The sequence below is a fragment of the Chrysochloris asiatica genome, unplaced genomic scaffold (assembly GCF_000296735.1).
Source record: "Chrysochloris asiatica unplaced genomic scaffold, ChrAsi1.0 scaffold00268, whole genome shotgun sequence".
Classification (NCBI taxonomy): Eukaryota; Metazoa; Chordata; class Mammalia; order Afrosoricida; family Chrysochloridae; genus Chrysochloris; species Chrysochloris asiatica.
The window spans coordinates 1,620,766-1,638,584 of record NW_006408786.1 but is presented as its reverse complement, the minus strand read 5'-3'; the positions used below and the strand labels follow the sequence as shown (position 1 = coordinate 1,638,584).

Here is a 17,819-nt window from a genome sequence, read left to right as displayed (position 1 = left end):
GCGTTTTCCCTTGGTCACACATGTCTCCGTTGTCATTACATTTATTTTCTAGTTCTGCACTGGTGTAGTATCTGTCTTTCCCTCAGGAGGCAGGGGTTTGCCCAGCTGATATAAGGCTGTGAGCCTCCAGCACCTGGAACAGCGCCCGGGAACAGCGCCCAGCATACAGCCGGCGCTCAATCTGTAACTTGTTGAATTAACTACCTCACTCTTTGTCTCCTTTCTGTTAACATCTATAGAGCAGGAAAAACCCCAAGCCGGCCCCTACGTTTTCTGATTCCGTTCCCCTTCCCCCAGTGGAAACCGGGCTTTTTCCTTCCAGGAACTTCCGTCCCCACCCACCATTCAGCAAATTCCCCTCAAGACCCCAGCTGCCCAGCATGGTCACTAATGGCCAGCAGTGACTTTTGAGCTCTTGAAATGGGTCTGATTCAAGTTGGGATGTACTGTAAATGTAAAATACATACCAGGTTTCAAAGACTAATAGGGGAAAAAAAGAATGTACAGAAGTTCACTAGAAACTTTTTACATCAACTGCATGATAATATTGGGGTCCTGGTGTGGCGCTGTGGACTTCAAAGTCGTTTGAACTGCAAGGTCGATGATTCAAGCTCACCAGCTGCTCCTTGGAAACCCTATACAGGGTCACTGTGGGTGGGGCTTAACAATAACAACAATATGATAATATTATAAATACATTTGGGTTAAATACAACACATTGTTAACAGGAATGTCCTCTGTTTCCTTTTATTTTATTGAATGTGGTGTTATATAAAACGATGTATGGGATTCATATTGTATTTTGATTGGGACAGCGCTGGTCTTGAGGAACCACAGCCTGGTGAAAGAATGATGATGACAACAACAACAACAGAAACACCAATAATAATAACATACTGACTGCTTAGACAGGGCTATACCTTTTAAGAGCCCTGAAAAGTGGGATTGTCACCTGTATTTTTCCGAGGAAACTGAGGCATGGAGAAGTGGAGACACTTGTCTGAGTTCACCCAACAGGTAAGGGACAGGCTGACCCTAGATGCATTGGATTGTCCCATTCTTGCACAGATTTGGGGCAAAGATGGACCTGTAGGGCAGGAGTAACTGAGGTTGGGGAGAGGGAGGACAGACTTCAGTAAAGGACCTTTCAGCTGAGCCCCTTTCAAAGAGAGCCCCCCAGGCCCTGCTGTCCCTGTAGCCCCTTTAGTATCTGCTCTCCAGCCACCACACGTCAGGTGTTAGCTAAGTCCAGGTGTTTGCCCTTAAAGAGCTTCCAGTAATGTTTTCGAGGTTGAATCTGAGAAATCACTCCCGGCCGGTGGGTTAATTTTAAGAGGATCAGAGAAAGGGGCATGGGATGACACTCAACCACACGGAGAGAATGTTTTGTTTTATTATCTCTCAAACAAACGATACTAATATTGTCATCATTCCCATTGTACAGATGAGGAAACTGAGGTAGAGGAAGACCCCCCTCTAGGTCCACAGCAGAGAACAGCAGTGCCAGTATTCCAGCTAGTCCCAGTCTTGCTCCTGACCCCTAGGCTCCTCGAATCTCTCCCTCCCTCCTCTCACCCCGTCCCCCCCGCCCCCCAACTCACATTGCCTGCCCCTTTCACAGGCTGACAGTTGCTAAAGTTGTTTCTCAAAAGAGCACGGTCTTTGCCAACGTTAGTAACTAGTTAGAGTGCAGTCAGGGTCTTCTGTGGCTGCAGGATTTGTGGTCATTGTAATTGTTTATGAATGGTGACGCCGGTTTTCCGATCTTCGGTTTAAAAAAAAAAGGGGGGGGGTGGATTTAGGGAGGAATGTGGCACTGTAGGATAAGCATTAGACCGCAAATCAGTTTGAACTGCAAGGTTGGCGGTTCAAACTCACCAGCTGCTCCTTGGGAACCCTACACAGGATCACTGTGAATTGGGACTTGAGGGCACTTAACAACAGCAACAGTGCTACCAAGGGTGGGATGGGTGCTGCATGAAGTGGTAAACGTTCTGGGATCAAATGCATAGTTTGGGAAACATGAACTTTCTACTCCAGTCCCCGATTTGATTTTATAGGTAGTTTACCTAATTGAGGTCCAGAGAGGGTCGGCGAGTTGCCTACTAAGGCCACAGTCCTCTCACAGGAATATACTCCTTGTCAGAAAGGCCCCTGAGAGGTTGGGAGCAGTCTAATGATGAAGTCTCAAGGTCTGTTTCAGGCTCTCAATGCCCCCCACCGCACCCCCTCCTTAGCAAGACCTATAAGAAAGCAGTATGTATGTTTGTTGTTAAGTGCCGCTGAGTCGGTTCCAACCCATAGTGACCCTGTATAGGGTTTGCGAGGAGTAGCTGCTGGTGAGCTTGCAGTTCAAACGGCTTTGCAGTGTAGGGCATTAACCCACAGTGCCACACCAGGCTTGTTTAGGGAGGTTGTTTAGGGAGGTGGAATTCAGCCACTGCATGACTGGCCTCCCTCTGGGCCAAGCCAGCGAGCTCAGGCTTCGGGGAAATGGAAGCCACATTTACTCTGCTGCCCGCCCGCCCACCGTGAGCTCACTGTCTAGGCATCTGCAGCTCCTGACCCCAAATCACATGTGACTTGCGGGAACTGGAGGCTCAGGTGAAGGGGGTTTTGCTCTCCTGGCTCTGTGGCCTCCCCATCGCACCCTCCCGGGGGTCCCTCCTGCCTGCCAACCCCAGCACCCCATGCCTCTGTAGAGTCAGGCAGGAAACCAGCCAGGGCAGTTTCACTTCCTGGTGCTGACACAGCCCCGGTGCCTGGCACCTTCAGCATCCTCCCTTTCTTTTTTGAATCACAAGTTCATGGGCACACTGGTAGGGGTCCTACCAGCAGTGGCCATTCCAGGCACAGAGGGAGAGGGATGGGCACGCATACTTTGGCCCTGGGGGAGGCAGGGGCTGCACAGCTTGGGGCACAGGAGACCAGCCAGCCCAGGCTGGACTCGCCCCTGCCCTCCAGAACACCCGGGCAGCTCACATTAATTACTCTGGTGAGTTCCACGTGCTTCACACTTCTGAATTCTCCACACTCCGGGTGAGGGAGTGTAAGAAGCCTCATTTAACTGATGAGGAAACTGAGGCTCAGAGAAGAGGCGGAAGGACTCATTCAAGGTCACACAGCCAGGAAATAGCAGAACCTGGCCTGGGGCTCTAAGTTGCAGGGAGAACAAAGGAACTAGCATAGGAAAGGGATGGGAATCGACAGGATTTGAGGACGTGGGGGTGAGGTGAAGGGGGACCAGACTCCATAGCTGTTGTGTCTAATTTCCTCACCTGTGGGGTCCTCAGAGAGCCTGCTGACACAGGAGTTCAAACCCACCAAGCACTTGGTGGTAGAAGCAGTTGTCTGCTTCTGTAAAGATTTACAGTCCTGGAAACCCTATGAAATCAGTTCCCCTCTGTCCTACAAGGTTGTTAGGAGTCAGAATCGACTCCAAGGAAGTTGGGTTTTTGTTTTTGTGTTTTTTCCCTTTTGGGGGTCTTCAAAGGGGTCAATCAGAGGCACAAAGGGAACCAATCAATGAACAGCAGTCCTCTGGGCTTGCTCGGGTTTGAAGGCCTCCTAGTGGCTGAGGGGAGCACCACATGGACTCCAGAGGTAATATTTGTCCAGACAAATATTAAAAGAAACATTTCAAAAGAGGGTGAGATCTTGACTTTCTTAGAGAAAGTCTTTGATTGAACTCCTGAGAGATCCACGTGGTTTGAAAGACTTCAGGAAACAGTTTTATAAAAGTAGGAATATTGAAGAGAACGTGCAAATAGGGGTAAATTTGTTTTTTTCCACAGGGGGTAGGAGGTAGTGGGGAGGGAGGGGGATGGGAGGGCAATAGGACCATAGGTCAGAACTTGCAAGTCAATAGATTAAGAATGATTTTGCATTGCTATCTGTTACCTACAATTTAAAGGGTTGTAAAATAGTTAAAAGATAATGAGATGGTCCGATAACCTAGAAGGGTGTGCTGTTGGTAGATGAAGCAGAGATATCCACTGATCTACACACTTGTTCTTAGAGAAACAATTTCTCTGTCCAGCCAACAACCAACCTTCTGTGGAATAGCTATTTTTGTGCCAAGACGTTTTCTAGGTGTTGAGATGCAGCAGGGATTAAGGAAAAACAAAACAGGGGGCAGCTTGGTGGCAAAGTGACCACTGAAGATAATCACATTGGTGTTTGAGAGAGAACAAGGAAGGGCTCTTTGAAGAGCTGAGTTTTAAGAGGTGGTGGTGATTAGAAAGGGATGCTTGTGTGTGTATGAAGGCAAAGGCCAGAGGGTACACCAGGAAGCTGGGGTGAGAAGGCAGGCAGGGGTAAGCCTGTTGTTATTAAGTGCCATCAAGTCAGTGCCCTGTATAGGGTTTCGAAGCAGCTGGTGAGTTTGAACCACCTACCTTGTGGTTCAAACCGACCTTGCAGTGGAGAGCATTAACCCACAGCACCACACCATGGGTAAGCCTGTTGTTGTTATGTGCTGTGGAGTCGGTTCCGACCCATAGCGACCCTGTACAGGGTTTCCGAGGCTGTTACGGGAGCAGAAATTCTCATCTTTCTCCCGCGGAGCAGCTGGTAGTTTCGAACTGCTGACCTTGCGGTTCGCAGACCGATTCGTAACCACTATACTACCCTAGAGGAGGCCAACTTTTATTTTCAGGGTGATGGGAAGTAGTGGCCCAGATCTGGTCTGGGTGGCAGAGGTAACCATGATTTCCAAGCGGGGACAGGGAGCCAGGAGAGGAGCCCTACCTATGAGGTAGTAAGACACCCAGGGGACGTGTGTGGTTGTCACCCGTATGTGTAACAGAATCATGACCTTTGATATGGTTTGAGTCCATTGTGGCTACTGTCCTAGTTCATCTAACTGACAGTGCACCTCATTTTTGCTGACCCGATTTCACCAAGTATGATAGCCTTTTCTAACAATTGGCCTTTCCTGATGATGTGTCAGAAGTAAGGGGGCTGGTCTCACCATCCTCGCCATCTAAGAATTCTTATATTTCTTCTAAGACTGATTTGTCCGTTCCTTTGGCAGTCCATAAAGATTTATCTTCAATACTCTTCGCCAATACCACAACTCAAATGTATCAATGATTCTTCTTGCTTCCTTTTGTCATGATTTTTCACATTCATGTGAGGCCATGGAAGACATTGGTCAGACTCACCTTAGTCATCAAAGGGTCATCTTGGTCTTTTGCCTATTTGCCCAGTGCCTGATATCATTTTTCTTGACTGATGCTTCCGTGGGCACTGATTGCTGATCCAAGTAGAGTGAAATCATTGACCACTGCAATTTCCCCTCCATTTATCATGTAGTTTATTGGTCCAGGTGTGAAGTGTGGTATAAGAAGCTCCCAGAAATGAGTGGGCTGGTTGGGCAGAACAAGATGCTAAGTGTAGTCAGCAAATCTTCAGTGACTCTTTTTTCCCTGTGGGCAGGTCTATGACTTTCCTGTGATGGATGCATACTGGGTCCTTCCGGTAGCTCTCCCACCCTTGTGAGAGTCAGGGCAGCCCAGGTTCCCAACCCAGGCTCTAGCCCCCAGGATTTCCTGCTTCAGAAGGGAGGAGGTTAACAGGGACGTTAACCTACCATTTATTGAACACCGTGTGTGGGCTCCTTGGAAACCCTATACAGGGTCACTGTGGGTCGGAATCGAATCTACACCACTGAACAACTCTGTGCTAATGGGTATTAGGGACTGTGTCCGTCTGCATGTTCTAACCTCAGAAGGTGCTTCAATCGGCGGAGCTGTTACACACTCAAGACCCAGTTGGGCACAAAAGGGTGTCCGGCATCCTCCCTGTCCTGCCAGTTACTACCCATCTCTCATGGTTTCATCTCATAGGAAAAGCTCAGCTTCAGCTCCACTGGCCACCCTTCAATCATCTCTGGCAGTCCTACCTCAGGGCCTTAGCATCTACTCTTCTCATATCCTGGGAAATCTGCATAGCTCAGCTCTTAATTCCCATCTCTGTTCAGGCCACGTCCCTGGCCACCCTGCTCTAGTCTCACCCCTGCTTTCCTTCCTTCCTTTGCATCGATTATCATCTGGCCTGCTATATTGTGTACTTGTTGTTAAGTGCCATTGAGTTGGTTTTGACCCATAGCGACCCTGTACAGGGTTTCCGAGGGTGTAAATCTTTACGGGAGTAGAAAGCCTCATCTTTCTCCCGCGGAGCGGCTGGTAGTTTCGAACCGCTGATCTTAAGGTTTGCAGCCCGATTCGTAACCACTACACTACCAGAGCTTACTCTTCCCCAAATTAGAATGCCAATCTATAGCTCTACCTAGCCCACAGGTGCCCAGGCACACAGTAAATGTTGAATGAACGGCAGAAGGGCCGCCATTTCAGCAGACAGGTAGGCAGTTCACAGGAGACCCAGGTCTCTTGAGGTGGGGCACCCAGCCCGGCTCCAGCCCTCCAGTCAGAAAGAGGGAAAGCACTGCACCTCACAACTGTGAGTTCCCCGGCACCCCAGGTTCAGGAGGCCACAGAAAACCACACACACGCATGAGTCTATCTTGAGCTGGCTCTGCAGCCACCATTTCCGTAGTTTTCAAGATGTTAAGTTAGGGTTTTGGGTGTGAGATTGCTCTTTGCTTTTATGCTGGCACATTAAAAAATATTGCATGGGCCAGGAGAAACATGTCAGGGGTAGGATTTGGTCTGCAGTTGTTAGTGACCCAAAACCTCTGCTCAGAGGTGAGGCTGGAGGCCAGGCCAGTTACCCTGGCCTCAGGGAGCAGCTGACTGTATGCACAGGCACCACCAGCTCCCTTCAAAGGCAACAGCTTAGTGTCATCAGTACAGCAGCTGCCAGCTCCCCTTGTTGCAGCCTGTCTTCTGGTTGAGGAGGCTGCCTCCCAGCCTTCAGCAGAGGGAGGGAGAGGTCATCAGGCCAGAGCTTCTGGCAGATTCTATCAGACGCCAGCAATGATTTAAGGAGTAGGTAGCCCAGGATGGTCTGGTCAGTCAAGAGGCAGTAGAATCGAGTTGAGAGTATAGCAGAGGACTGATAGCCATGGGTTCGAGTCCTGTCTCTGTGGGCCTCGTGAGGTAGAGGTGGCGTGTCAGAGCTCTTAACAGTGCTGGTAGAGGCCACACTGTGATGTGTTGCCTCTCCCACTGCTGAGGGGGTATCAGTGCCTGTGTTAGAGACAAGATGGAGCTCCCCAGTATTGAACAGTGGTGGGGGGCCCTGCTGTTTGGGAGGGGTTGTTTCACCTGGGGTCAGAGAGGAAGACTCTACCCCAGTGCTCGACTCCTGGGCTGGAGGTGCGGAAGCTCACAGTCCCTCTCTGGGCACATGGGCTGGGCTGTGACAGGCAGGCCAGGCGAGTCTCTCATTTCCCGTCAGCAGCTGCTGGGAAACCATACACAGGGTTGCGATGAGTCAGAAGTGACTCAACGGCACTAACAACAGGCCTGGCCTGGGCTGACAGGGCTTCTAGTCCCAGCCTCAACACAGGTCTTCTCACAGAACCATGTCACAGTGGGATGGACCACAAAGCCAGTTTTTATTGCTGTACGTTAAACCAGAGAAGACAGGACCTAGGGGCACAAGATGGTGGTAAATGTACCCTACTGGCCAGTGCTGGGTTTTCTGCCCCCTGGCAAGCTGACCCTCCCTCCACACACAGGAATTGCTGACCACCTGCTTGTGGGTTGGGCCCCCACTGAAGTCTAGGCGCCGCCCAGTCCAGGGAGCTGGCTTACTCCTCCCCACACAGTGCAGCCCAGGGGACCCAAGCCTCGGCCGCAGTGGCTGTGGCGCCCATCTTCACCAGGTGGAGAGTTTAGGAGGAAGTCTTAGCAGAGGCTGCCCCCTTCTTCTTGCCGGGGGCCTTCAGCAGTGCCAGCTTCTTGGGCAGATTGGTGTTGGCTTTCATCACCATGTCATGTTCAATCTTCTTCCGGATCCCAACCTCCAGTTCCTGCAGGGACAATCAGGGGACAATGAGACCAGGACCTCAGGCAGATGGAGAGCCTGGTCTGTTGGGGAACCATAGGAGCCAAAAAGACCTGGACTGGGAGTCTGGTGGCTGGGATTGGCAGTCTGACTTTTGCCCGGAACTCTCTAGAACCTTACCCCAAGCCCTCCTCATCCCGGGACCTCTGATTCTTAACCCCACGTGCATCTCCACTTTACAAAGGAGAAACTGAGACCCGTCCTGAGAGAACAGCTGCCCACAGTCACCAACCACAAGTGATGGACACTGGACTCAGCATGTCTGATCCCAGTGTTTCTAGCGGCAGCAGCCTCAGGTCCCATGTTGTCCGGCTTTACAGATGGTGAACCGGGGCTGATGTGGAGAGGCGCAGGAAGTACAGCCACGGGGCTTTGACTCAAGCATGTCTGCTGTCAAAACCGGTCATTCAATCACATTCCCCAAATGACCCCCAACCCTGCCTATATGAGTGTGAACGACCACCACCAGGGCAGCTAACCATGTGCCTGGGAGTTGGGCACATGACAGCAAACAAGACCACGGAAAATCCCTGTCTTTAGGGAGTTGACACAATGGCATGACAACAAATCCATCAGTGATAAAATACGGTAACTGGCTAAGGAGAAAAAGAAAACAATGGCCGAGGATGCCATCAGGGATGGTCCCAGGAAGTGATGTGTAGAGTCAGACTTAGGTTTGAAGATGCAAGAGCTGGTGGGTGGCTGGGAGAAAAATCCAGGTTTTGAAGTTGAGGTGTGAACATGCCTTGTGTAGTCAAAGACCAACCTAGGGGTCAGTGTGGCTGGAGCAAAGTAAGCAAGGGGTAGAGGGAGAGGAGGAGGGTGAAGAGATAGAGCGAGCCCTGCAGGGCTGGTGGGCCTCAAAGAAGGCTTGGGATGTTTGTATCCTGGTGTGATGGAAGCCCAAGAGGGACCTGAGCTGACCTGATTTGTGCTCACACACGCCCCCTGGTGGCTGTGGGGGAAACACAGCTGGGAGCCCCAGGAGAGCAGCTGCAGCACTGGGCCAGGTGGGGATCCAGGGATGGGGAGGAGAGTGGATTTTGGATTACATTTAAAGGCATTTGCATGGGATGAAGGAGAAAGACAGGGAATGAAGGAGAAAGACAGGGAATGAAGGATGACCACATTGTCTCCACCATTCCTGTCAGTTTGTCACTCTGGTGGCTTGAGTGTTAGTGTAATTCTCGAAGCTATATCACGAGATTTTGAATGCTGGGCAGGATCACCAATGGGGGACAGCGGGATGGACCACTAAGACTAACAAGGCAGAGGGAAGAGGTGGACTACTTCTGAATGTTTAGCCAGCGAAAATCTCATGAATAGCACCAGAATATTGTGACATGATGAAATACACCAGAATATTCTCATACGTGGAGTCCTTGTGTGGCGTGTGGGTTAATGCACTGGACTACAATGTTGGTTAGAATTGTAAGATCAGCATTCAAGCTCCCCAGCTGCTCCTCTGAAACCCTATGTAGGGTCGTTATGAGTCAGAACCAACTTGACAGCACTAAACAATAACTGTCATATATAGTGTTGGGAGATGAGCCCCTCAGGTTGGAAAACACTCGGAATGGACTGGGAAAGAGCTGCAGCTTCACAGTAGAGCTGACAGTGATAGCAGAATGGAGTGAAGCTTTCGGGACCCTTCATCTGCTGATGGGGCACAACTCAAAATGAGGAGAAACAGTTGTAAACATCCATTAATAATCGGAACATGGAATGTAGGAAGTACGAATCAGAGAAAATTGAAAGTTGTCAAAAAAGAAACGGAATGGCTAAACATAAATAGGCTCCAGCCCACAGCGATCCTGTAGAGAGGTTCTAAGGGGCGGCTGGTGAGCTTCAACTACCGACCTTGCAGTTCAAATCAACTTTTCAGTGCAGTGCACCATATCAGGTCTCCACATCCTAGGCATTAGTGAGCTGAAATGGACTGGTATCGGCCATTTTGAATCTGACAATTACATGAATTACATTTTGAATATGCTGGGAAGGACAAATTGAAAAGGAACAATTCATCAAAAAGAACATTTGAAGATATAGCTTGACGTATAATGCTGTCTGTGATAGGATAATATTCATATGCCTACAAGGAAAAACCTGCGTTATGCAGATGATACAACCTTGCTTGTTGAAAGTGAGAAGACTTAAAATATTTACTGATGAAGATCAAAGAGCACAGCCTTCGGTATGGATTACATCTCAATGTAAAGAAAACAAAAACTCTCACTACTGGACCAACAAATAATCTCTTCAATGGAGAAAGGATTGAAGTTGTCAAGGACTTAATTCTTCTTGGATCAACTATCAACACTCATGGAAACAGCAGTCAAGAAATCAAACGATGTATTTATTGCATTAGGCAAATCTGCTGCACAAGACCTCTTTAAAGTGTTGAAGAGCAAAGATGCCAGCTTGAAGACTAAGGTGCGCCTGACCCAAGCCATGGTATTTTCAATAACCTCATATGCATGCAAAAGCTGGACAGTGACTAAGGAAAACTGTAGAATAATTGATGCTTTTGAGTTATGGTGTTGGAGAATATTAAATGTGCCATGGGCTGCCAAAAGAACCAACAGATCAGTGTTGGAAGAAGTGCAGCCAGAGTGCTCCTTAGAGGCCAAGATGGCCAAACTTCGTCTCTTATACTTCAGACATATTGTCAGGAGGGAGCAGTCGCTGGAGAAGGATATCATGTTTGGTAAGGTGGAGGGTCAGAGAAAAAGAGGTAGACTCCCAGCGAGATGGAATGGCAAAGTGGCAGCATCAACGGGTAGTGTTTCGTTCTGCTGTGCATCAGGTCGCTATGAGTCAGTACTGACTCGATGGCCCCTAACAACAACAAGGAAGACCAGTTAATATTACTGTTGTTCAAATTTATGCACCAACCACTGAAGCCAATAATGATGAAATTGAAGAATTCTACCAATTTCTTCAGTCTGAAACTGATCAAACACGCAATCAAGATGTATTGCTAATTACTGGTGATTGGAATGCAAACGTTAGAAACAAAAGAGGAAGGAGCAATAAACAGTATGGCCTTGCTGACAGAAATAATGCTGGAGATCACACGATAGAATTTTGCAAGACTAATGACTACTTCATTGTAAATGCCTTTTAAACAATATAAAAGGTGGATTATACATATGAACTTCACAAAATGGAATACACCGAAATCAAACTGACTATGTCTGTGGAAAAGCTCTATATCATCAGTCAAAACAGGGTCGGGGCAGACTGTGGAGCAGACCATCAATTGCTCATAGCAAGTTTAGGCTGAAGCTGAAGAAAACAATTCCACAAGAGCCTGCTAGACATCCCATTTGAATTTGGCGACCATGTCAAGAACAGATTTAATGCATCAGATACTAAAGACCTGAGACTAGAAGAGTTGTGGGATGACATCAAGAACAACATACAGGAAGAAAGCAAAACGTCATTGAAAAGACAAGAAAGAAGGAAAAGTCCAAAATGGATGCCAGGAAGAGATTCAGAAACTTACTCTCCAGGGTAGAGATGCTAAAGTAAATGGAAGAAATGAGGAAGTAACAAAGCTGAACAGAAAATTTCAAAGGGCAAAGACAAAGTCAAAGAATGAAATGTGCAAAGATTTGGAGTCAGAAAATCCAAAGGGAAGAACATGCTCAGCATTCCTCAAGCTGAAAGAGTTGAGGAAAAAATTCAAACCTCGAATTGTAATACTGAAGGATTCTTAGGCAATACCTTGAATGATGCAGAAAGTATCCACAGAAGATGGAAGGAATTCAGAGTCACTATACCAAAAAGAAATGGTTTGTGTTTAACCATTTCAAGAGATAGCATATGATCAAGAGACAAAGGTATGGAAAGAAGAAGTCCAAGGTGCATTGAAGGCACTGGCAAGGAATACGGCTCCGGGAATTCATGAAATACAAATTGAAATTTTTCAACAAACCAACGCAACTACGCCAAGAAATCTGGAAGACAGCTACCTGGCCAACTGATTGAAGGGATGCATATTTGTGTCCATTCCAATGAAAGGTGCTCCAGTGAAATGCGGAAACCATTGGACAATATCATTAATATCATATCCAAGTAAGATTTTAATAACAATAATTCAAAAGTAGCTTCAACAGTACATTGATAAGGAACTGTCAGAGGGTCAAGACGGATTCAGAAGAGGACGTGTAACGAGGGATATCATTGCTGACATCAGATGGGTCTTGGTTGAAAGCAGAGTACCAGAAAGATGTTTACCTGTCCTTTATTGTCTATGCAAAGGCTTTCCACTGTATGGATCTTGACAAGCTAAGGACAACATTGCAGAGAATGAATATTCTAGAACACTTAATTGTGCTCATAAGGAACCTATACATAGAACAAGAGGCAGTTCTCCGAACAGAACAAGGGGATAGTGATAGTTTAAAATTAGGAAAGGTGTATGCCAGGATTGTATTATCTCATCATATTCATTTACTCTATACATTGAGCAAATAATCCAAGAAGCTGGATTTTGTGAAGAAAAACATAGCATCAGGGTTGGATGGAGACTCATTAACAACCTGAAATATACAGATGATACAACTTTGCCTCTGATAGCTAAGAAGACTTAAAATAGTTACTGATGAAGATCGAAGACCACACCCTTCGGTATGGGTTGCACCTCAATATAAAGAAAACAAAAATCCTCACCGCTGGACCAATAAATAACATCATGTTAAAAGGAGAAAAGATTGAAGTTGTCAGAGACTTCATTTTGTGTGGCTCCACTACCAACACTCATGGAAGCAGCAGTCAAGAAATCAAACAACATACTGCATTAGGCAAATCTGCTAGACAAGACTGCTATAAAGTGTAGCATATGATCAAGAGCAAAGATAGCAGCTTGAGGACTAAAGTGCACCTGATCCAAGCCATGTTATTTCCAGTAAGCTCATATGCAGGTTAAAGTTGGACAATGAATAAGGAAGACCGTAGTAGGATTGATGCATTTGAGTTATGGTGTTGGAGGAGGATATTAAAGGTTCTATGGATTGCCAGAACAAATTAATCTGTTGGAAGAAGTACAGCCAGAGTCCTCCTTCGATGTCAAGATGGCCATACTTCGTCTCTCATACTCATGCTACATTATTAAGAAGGACCAGTCCCTGGAGAAGATCAACATGCTTGGTAAAGGGGAGGGTCAAAGAGAATGGCAGACTCTCAATGACATGGACTGGCACAGTGGCAGCCAGTAATAGGCTCAAACATAGCAGCAACTGTGAGGATGGCAAAAAGCAGGGGGGGGGGTTTGTTCTGTGTACACGGTGTCGCTTTGGGTTGGAACTCACACGGCAGCACCTAACAATAACAGCAGTGTCTGGAAGGACAGAACATGCGAAGTAAGGCTCTGGTAGAATGATGTTGGTGGGCTTTGGTCATGCTTTTGAAGTCAGAGGGCTCTGGGGAGACTCAACAATTTGCGTGAGATCACAGGGCTAATTGATGTGGAACACGATTCAAACCCAAGGCGGACTTCACCAGACCACGGTTTAAACTTCAAACCCACCCACTCACACATCTAAAAGCTGTACGTAAAGACAAACACCACGAAAACGACAGACAGTAACAGCTCACTCCTCAGTACACACCGAAGCATGTTCTAGGTAGACCGTGGCACGGACTCTGTACAACCTTGGGAGGAAGAAGCAACACTGTGAATCACCTCAGGACCACACGAGCTAGTCCACAGGGCTGGAAGTCACTGCCAGCCGTCTTTCGAAAAGCTGGGGGGATCAGCCTTCCCCCAGGATGCAGCCTGCACGGGAGAAGGACCCGCAGAAGCACCGATCGCAGCGCACGTAAGCAGCGCACGGCGCACCCTGTCCGGCCCTGACCTCGCAGACGCTCGCCCTCCTCCGCTCACCTTCTTGAGTTTTCGCTGCTGCACTACGCGCGCCTTCTTGGGGGCGATAACGCGGCCTGTGGAGAGACGAGCTCGCATTAAGCCAAGGACCCCCGGGCCCACCTCGTCCCTCAGCGCCCCTCCGCTGGTACCAGCCCACTCCTTACCGCCCTTCCGCGGGCCTCGAGTTCGGTCTAAGGCCGTCGCAGCCGCCGCGGCCTTGCTCTTCCCGGACTTCTGAGCCTGAAACTTGCGCTGTCCCTGTGCCATGGCTGCGCGCGCCGGAAAAGGCGGAGGTCCCGGAACACAGGCGGAAGGCGCGGGGCAGGATGGGATATAAGGAGGTCTCTGGAAGACGTGCAGTCAGAGCGCTCCTTGGAGGCCAGGGAGGGCAAACTTTGTCTCTCATACTTTGGACATATTGTCAGGAGAGACCAGTCGCATGTTTGGTAAGGTGGAGGGTCAGAGAAAAAGAGGAAGACCCCCAGCGAGATGGATTGGCAAAGTGGCAGCATCCATGGGCTTAAGCGTGGCAACAATGGTGAGGTTGGCCCAGGGTCGGGCAGTGTTTCGTTCTGTTGTACATAGGGTGGATTTGAGTCAGTACAGACTTGATGGCACCTACCAACAACTGGGTGAGGCGCTGTAGGAGCCCTGGAGCACAATGTCAGGTTCAATCGCTAGGTCTGCGGTTCTAACTTACCCGCTACTCCTTGTGGTGCTGTGGGTTAATACGCTAGACTGCACAGTCGGTTTGAACTGCAAGGTTGGTGGTTCAAGCTCACCAGTCGCTCCTTGGAAACCCTCTAGAGGGTCGCTATGGGTCGGAACTGACTCGACGGCACTTAACAACTCCTTGGAAACTTTATACAGGGTCACTGAGTCGGAACCGCCTAGAGGCACTTAACAACAACATGGGTGCTACCAGGTGTGGCCCTGTAGAAAAACCACTAGACTGCTAACCATAAGGTTGTTGGTTCAAATCCACGAGCTGCTCTTGGAAATCCCATACAAGGTCTCTGTAAGTCAGAACTGACTGATCTGCACTTAACAACATGGGCGCAAAGGCTCACGGGATAAAGAGTGGCACAGAGTTAAAGGGACAGGTACCACAACGTGGACAACCATAAAAACAAAACACATTAAACCCACTGCCTTCGAGTCCATTCCAACTCATAGGAACACCACAGAGCAGAGTCCAACTGCCCCGTGGGACTTTCAAGGCTGTAAGTGTTTAGTTGTTAGAACAGAACATAGGAACACTGAATGGTTTAAAATTAAGAAAGGTATGTGACAGGGTTGTATTTTTTCACCATACTTATTCAACCTGTATTCTGAGCAAATAATCCAAGAAGCTGGATTCTATGAAGAAAAACGTGGCATCAGGATTGGAGGAAGACTCATTAACAACCTGCAATATGCAGATGATACAACCTTGCTGAAAGTGAAGAGGGCTTGAAATATTTACTGATGAAGATCAAAGACCACAGTCTTTGGTATGGATTACATCTCAATGTAAAGAAAACAAAAATCCTCACCACTAGACCAATAAATAACATTCTTATCAACGGAGAAAAGACTGAAGGACTTAATTCTTCTTAGATCAACTATCAACACTCATGGAAACAGCAGTCAAGAAATCAAAGGACGTCATATTGCATTAGGCAAACCTGCTGCACAAGACCTTTTTAAAGTGTTGAAGAGCAAAGACGTCAGCTTGAAGACTAAGGTGTACCTGATCCAAGCCATGGTATTTTCAATAACCTCATATGCATGTGAAAGCTGGACAGTGAATAAGGAAGACCATAGAAGAATTGATGATTTTGAGTTCTGGTGTTGGAGGAGAATATTGAAAGTGCCATGGGCTGCGAAAAGAACCAACAGATCTGTGTTGGAAGAAGTGCAGCTAGAGTGCACCTTGGAGGCCAGGATGGCCAAACTTTGTCTCTCATACTTTGGACATATTGTCAGGAGGGACCAGTTGCTGGAGAAGGATATCATGTTTGGTAAGGTGGAGGGTCAGAGAAAAAGAGGAAGACCCCCTCCAGCGAGATGGATTGGCAGAGTGGCAGCATCAATGGGCTCAAGCGTAGCAACAATTATGAGGTTGGCTGAGGACTGGGCAGTGTTTCATTCTGTTGTGCATAGGGTCGCTATGAGTCGGTACCAACTCGATAGCACCTAACAACGAGTGTTTAGGGAAGCTGACTGCCATATCTTCCTCGTGCGGAGCTAATGAATGGTGTATTTGAACTGCCCACCACAGGGCCAACAGGGCTTCTTGTCAACCATAGGCAGCATTGTGTAAACAATTTCAAATGAAAGGTCGTAAGGGTAAGTTCATATTTACAGGGCCCTGGATGCTAACCACAAGGTTGGCCATTCAAATCTACCACCTTCTCCCAGGGAGAAAGATGAGGCTTTCTGATCTGTAAAGATTTACAGACCCTAAACAGGATCACTATGAGTTAGTATTAATTTAGTGGCAGTGAGTTTTTTGTGCTAAAACTGTTTATGTTGTTGTTCAGTGCCGTCTAGTTGGTTCCGACTCAGGTCTTGCCCTATCCTCACCATTGTTACTAAGCTTGAGCCCATTGTTGCTGCCACTGTGCCAATCCCTCTCGTTGAGGGTCTTCCTCTTCTTCTCTGACACTCCACTTTACCAAGCATGATGTCCTTCTCCAGGGACTGGTTCTTCCTGATAATATTTCTCAAGTATGAGAGATGAAGTCTGGCTTTCTTGGCTTCTAAGGAGCACTCTGGTTGTATTTTTCCCAGTATAGATTTGTTTGTTCTTTTTGCAGTCCAGGGTACTTTTAGTATTCTCCTCCAACACCATAACTCAAATGCATCAATTCTTCTATGGTCTTCCTTGTTCAATGTCCAACTTGCACATGCATATGAGGCTACTGAAAATACACTGTTTTATGTTCTTTATATGTAACAGTTCAGTCCATGATCGGACTTGTGTGAGGTAAGCAAGGCTCTTACTCCTGGTGCAAAATTAAAGAGGTGCCAATCCTTACAGCAAGGATCATTCCCACCCCCTACACACATAGAATAGACAGGGATGGGCAACATGGACATTGGCTACCAAAAATGGGGGTGGGGGTGGGGCTCAAAGGCAAGAAGTGACTGGCTTACAAGCTTTCAAGAGGGAACCTAGATCCAGATGGTGTAGGGGAAGGTAGAGTCTCCACTGAGTAGTATCCAGTCTGCCTGGGTGGGGCTGATGAAATGAAATGCAGATAGGTCTCTTGTGATACAATAGTGAATAATTGTTATCAGGACTGATAGTGAGGGTTGGAAATGTAAAGGTAGACGTTTTATAGCAAGGAGGGGAGTGATTAACATTTCAGTCTAGGAGTGGAGGTCCCTGGGACCATCAATGGAGAAAAGCGGAGAGCGGGACCCTACCCAGAGAAGCAGTGACGCCAGAGACAGAGCAGAGATGACGTGGAGAGATGGGGACTTTAGATGCAGAGAGGGAGAAGGACTGTGTGCTGACGACCTGTGGGCAGGCTTGTAGGGTATATATACCCTTTGGTTGATTGATGATGCATGGAGGGGATTGTAACCATAGCAATGAAACGATATATGATAGGATGAATGTAAAACTAATGTTCTCCTATGTAAACTATCACATAATTCACAATAAAAAGTTAAAAAAAAAAAAGGGGTGCTTAAAACCACCCTGGAGCAGTCCCTGGAGGACATTATGCTTGGAAAAGTGGAGTGTCAGAAATAAAGAGGAAGACCCCCCAATGCGATGGACAGACAGCTACAATAGCAGCAGTAATGGGTTCAAATACCACAATTGTGAGGATGGGGCAGGATCGGGATCGGGCAGTGTTTCACTCTGTTGTGCATAGCGTTTCTATGAGTTAGAAGTGACTCAATGCACCTACCAACAACCCCAACAAAAACCTCAGTAATGAAGTTAAGTCATATTTTAATCACTTAGAAATAGTTTAAC

The 17,819-nt window shown here is 47.6% G+C and overlaps 1 protein-coding gene across 1 annotated transcript; it reads right to left on the bottom strand.

The window, feature by feature from the left end:
• Nucleotides 1-7,801: 7,801 nt before the first annotated feature.
• LOC102829287 (chromosome unknown open reading frame, human C19orf53) lies at nt 7,802-14,113 on the bottom strand. Its single transcript, XM_006874312.1, has 3 exons — nt 14,011-14,113; nt 13,865-13,920; nt 7,802-7,939 (listed from the first exon to the last, which is right to left on the bottom strand). The coding sequence occupies exons 1-3, from the start codon at nt 14,111-14,113 to the stop codon at nt 7,802-7,804; spliced, it is 297 nt and encodes a 98-aa protein (XP_006874374.1).
• Nucleotides 14,114-17,819: the final 3,706 nt, after the last annotated feature.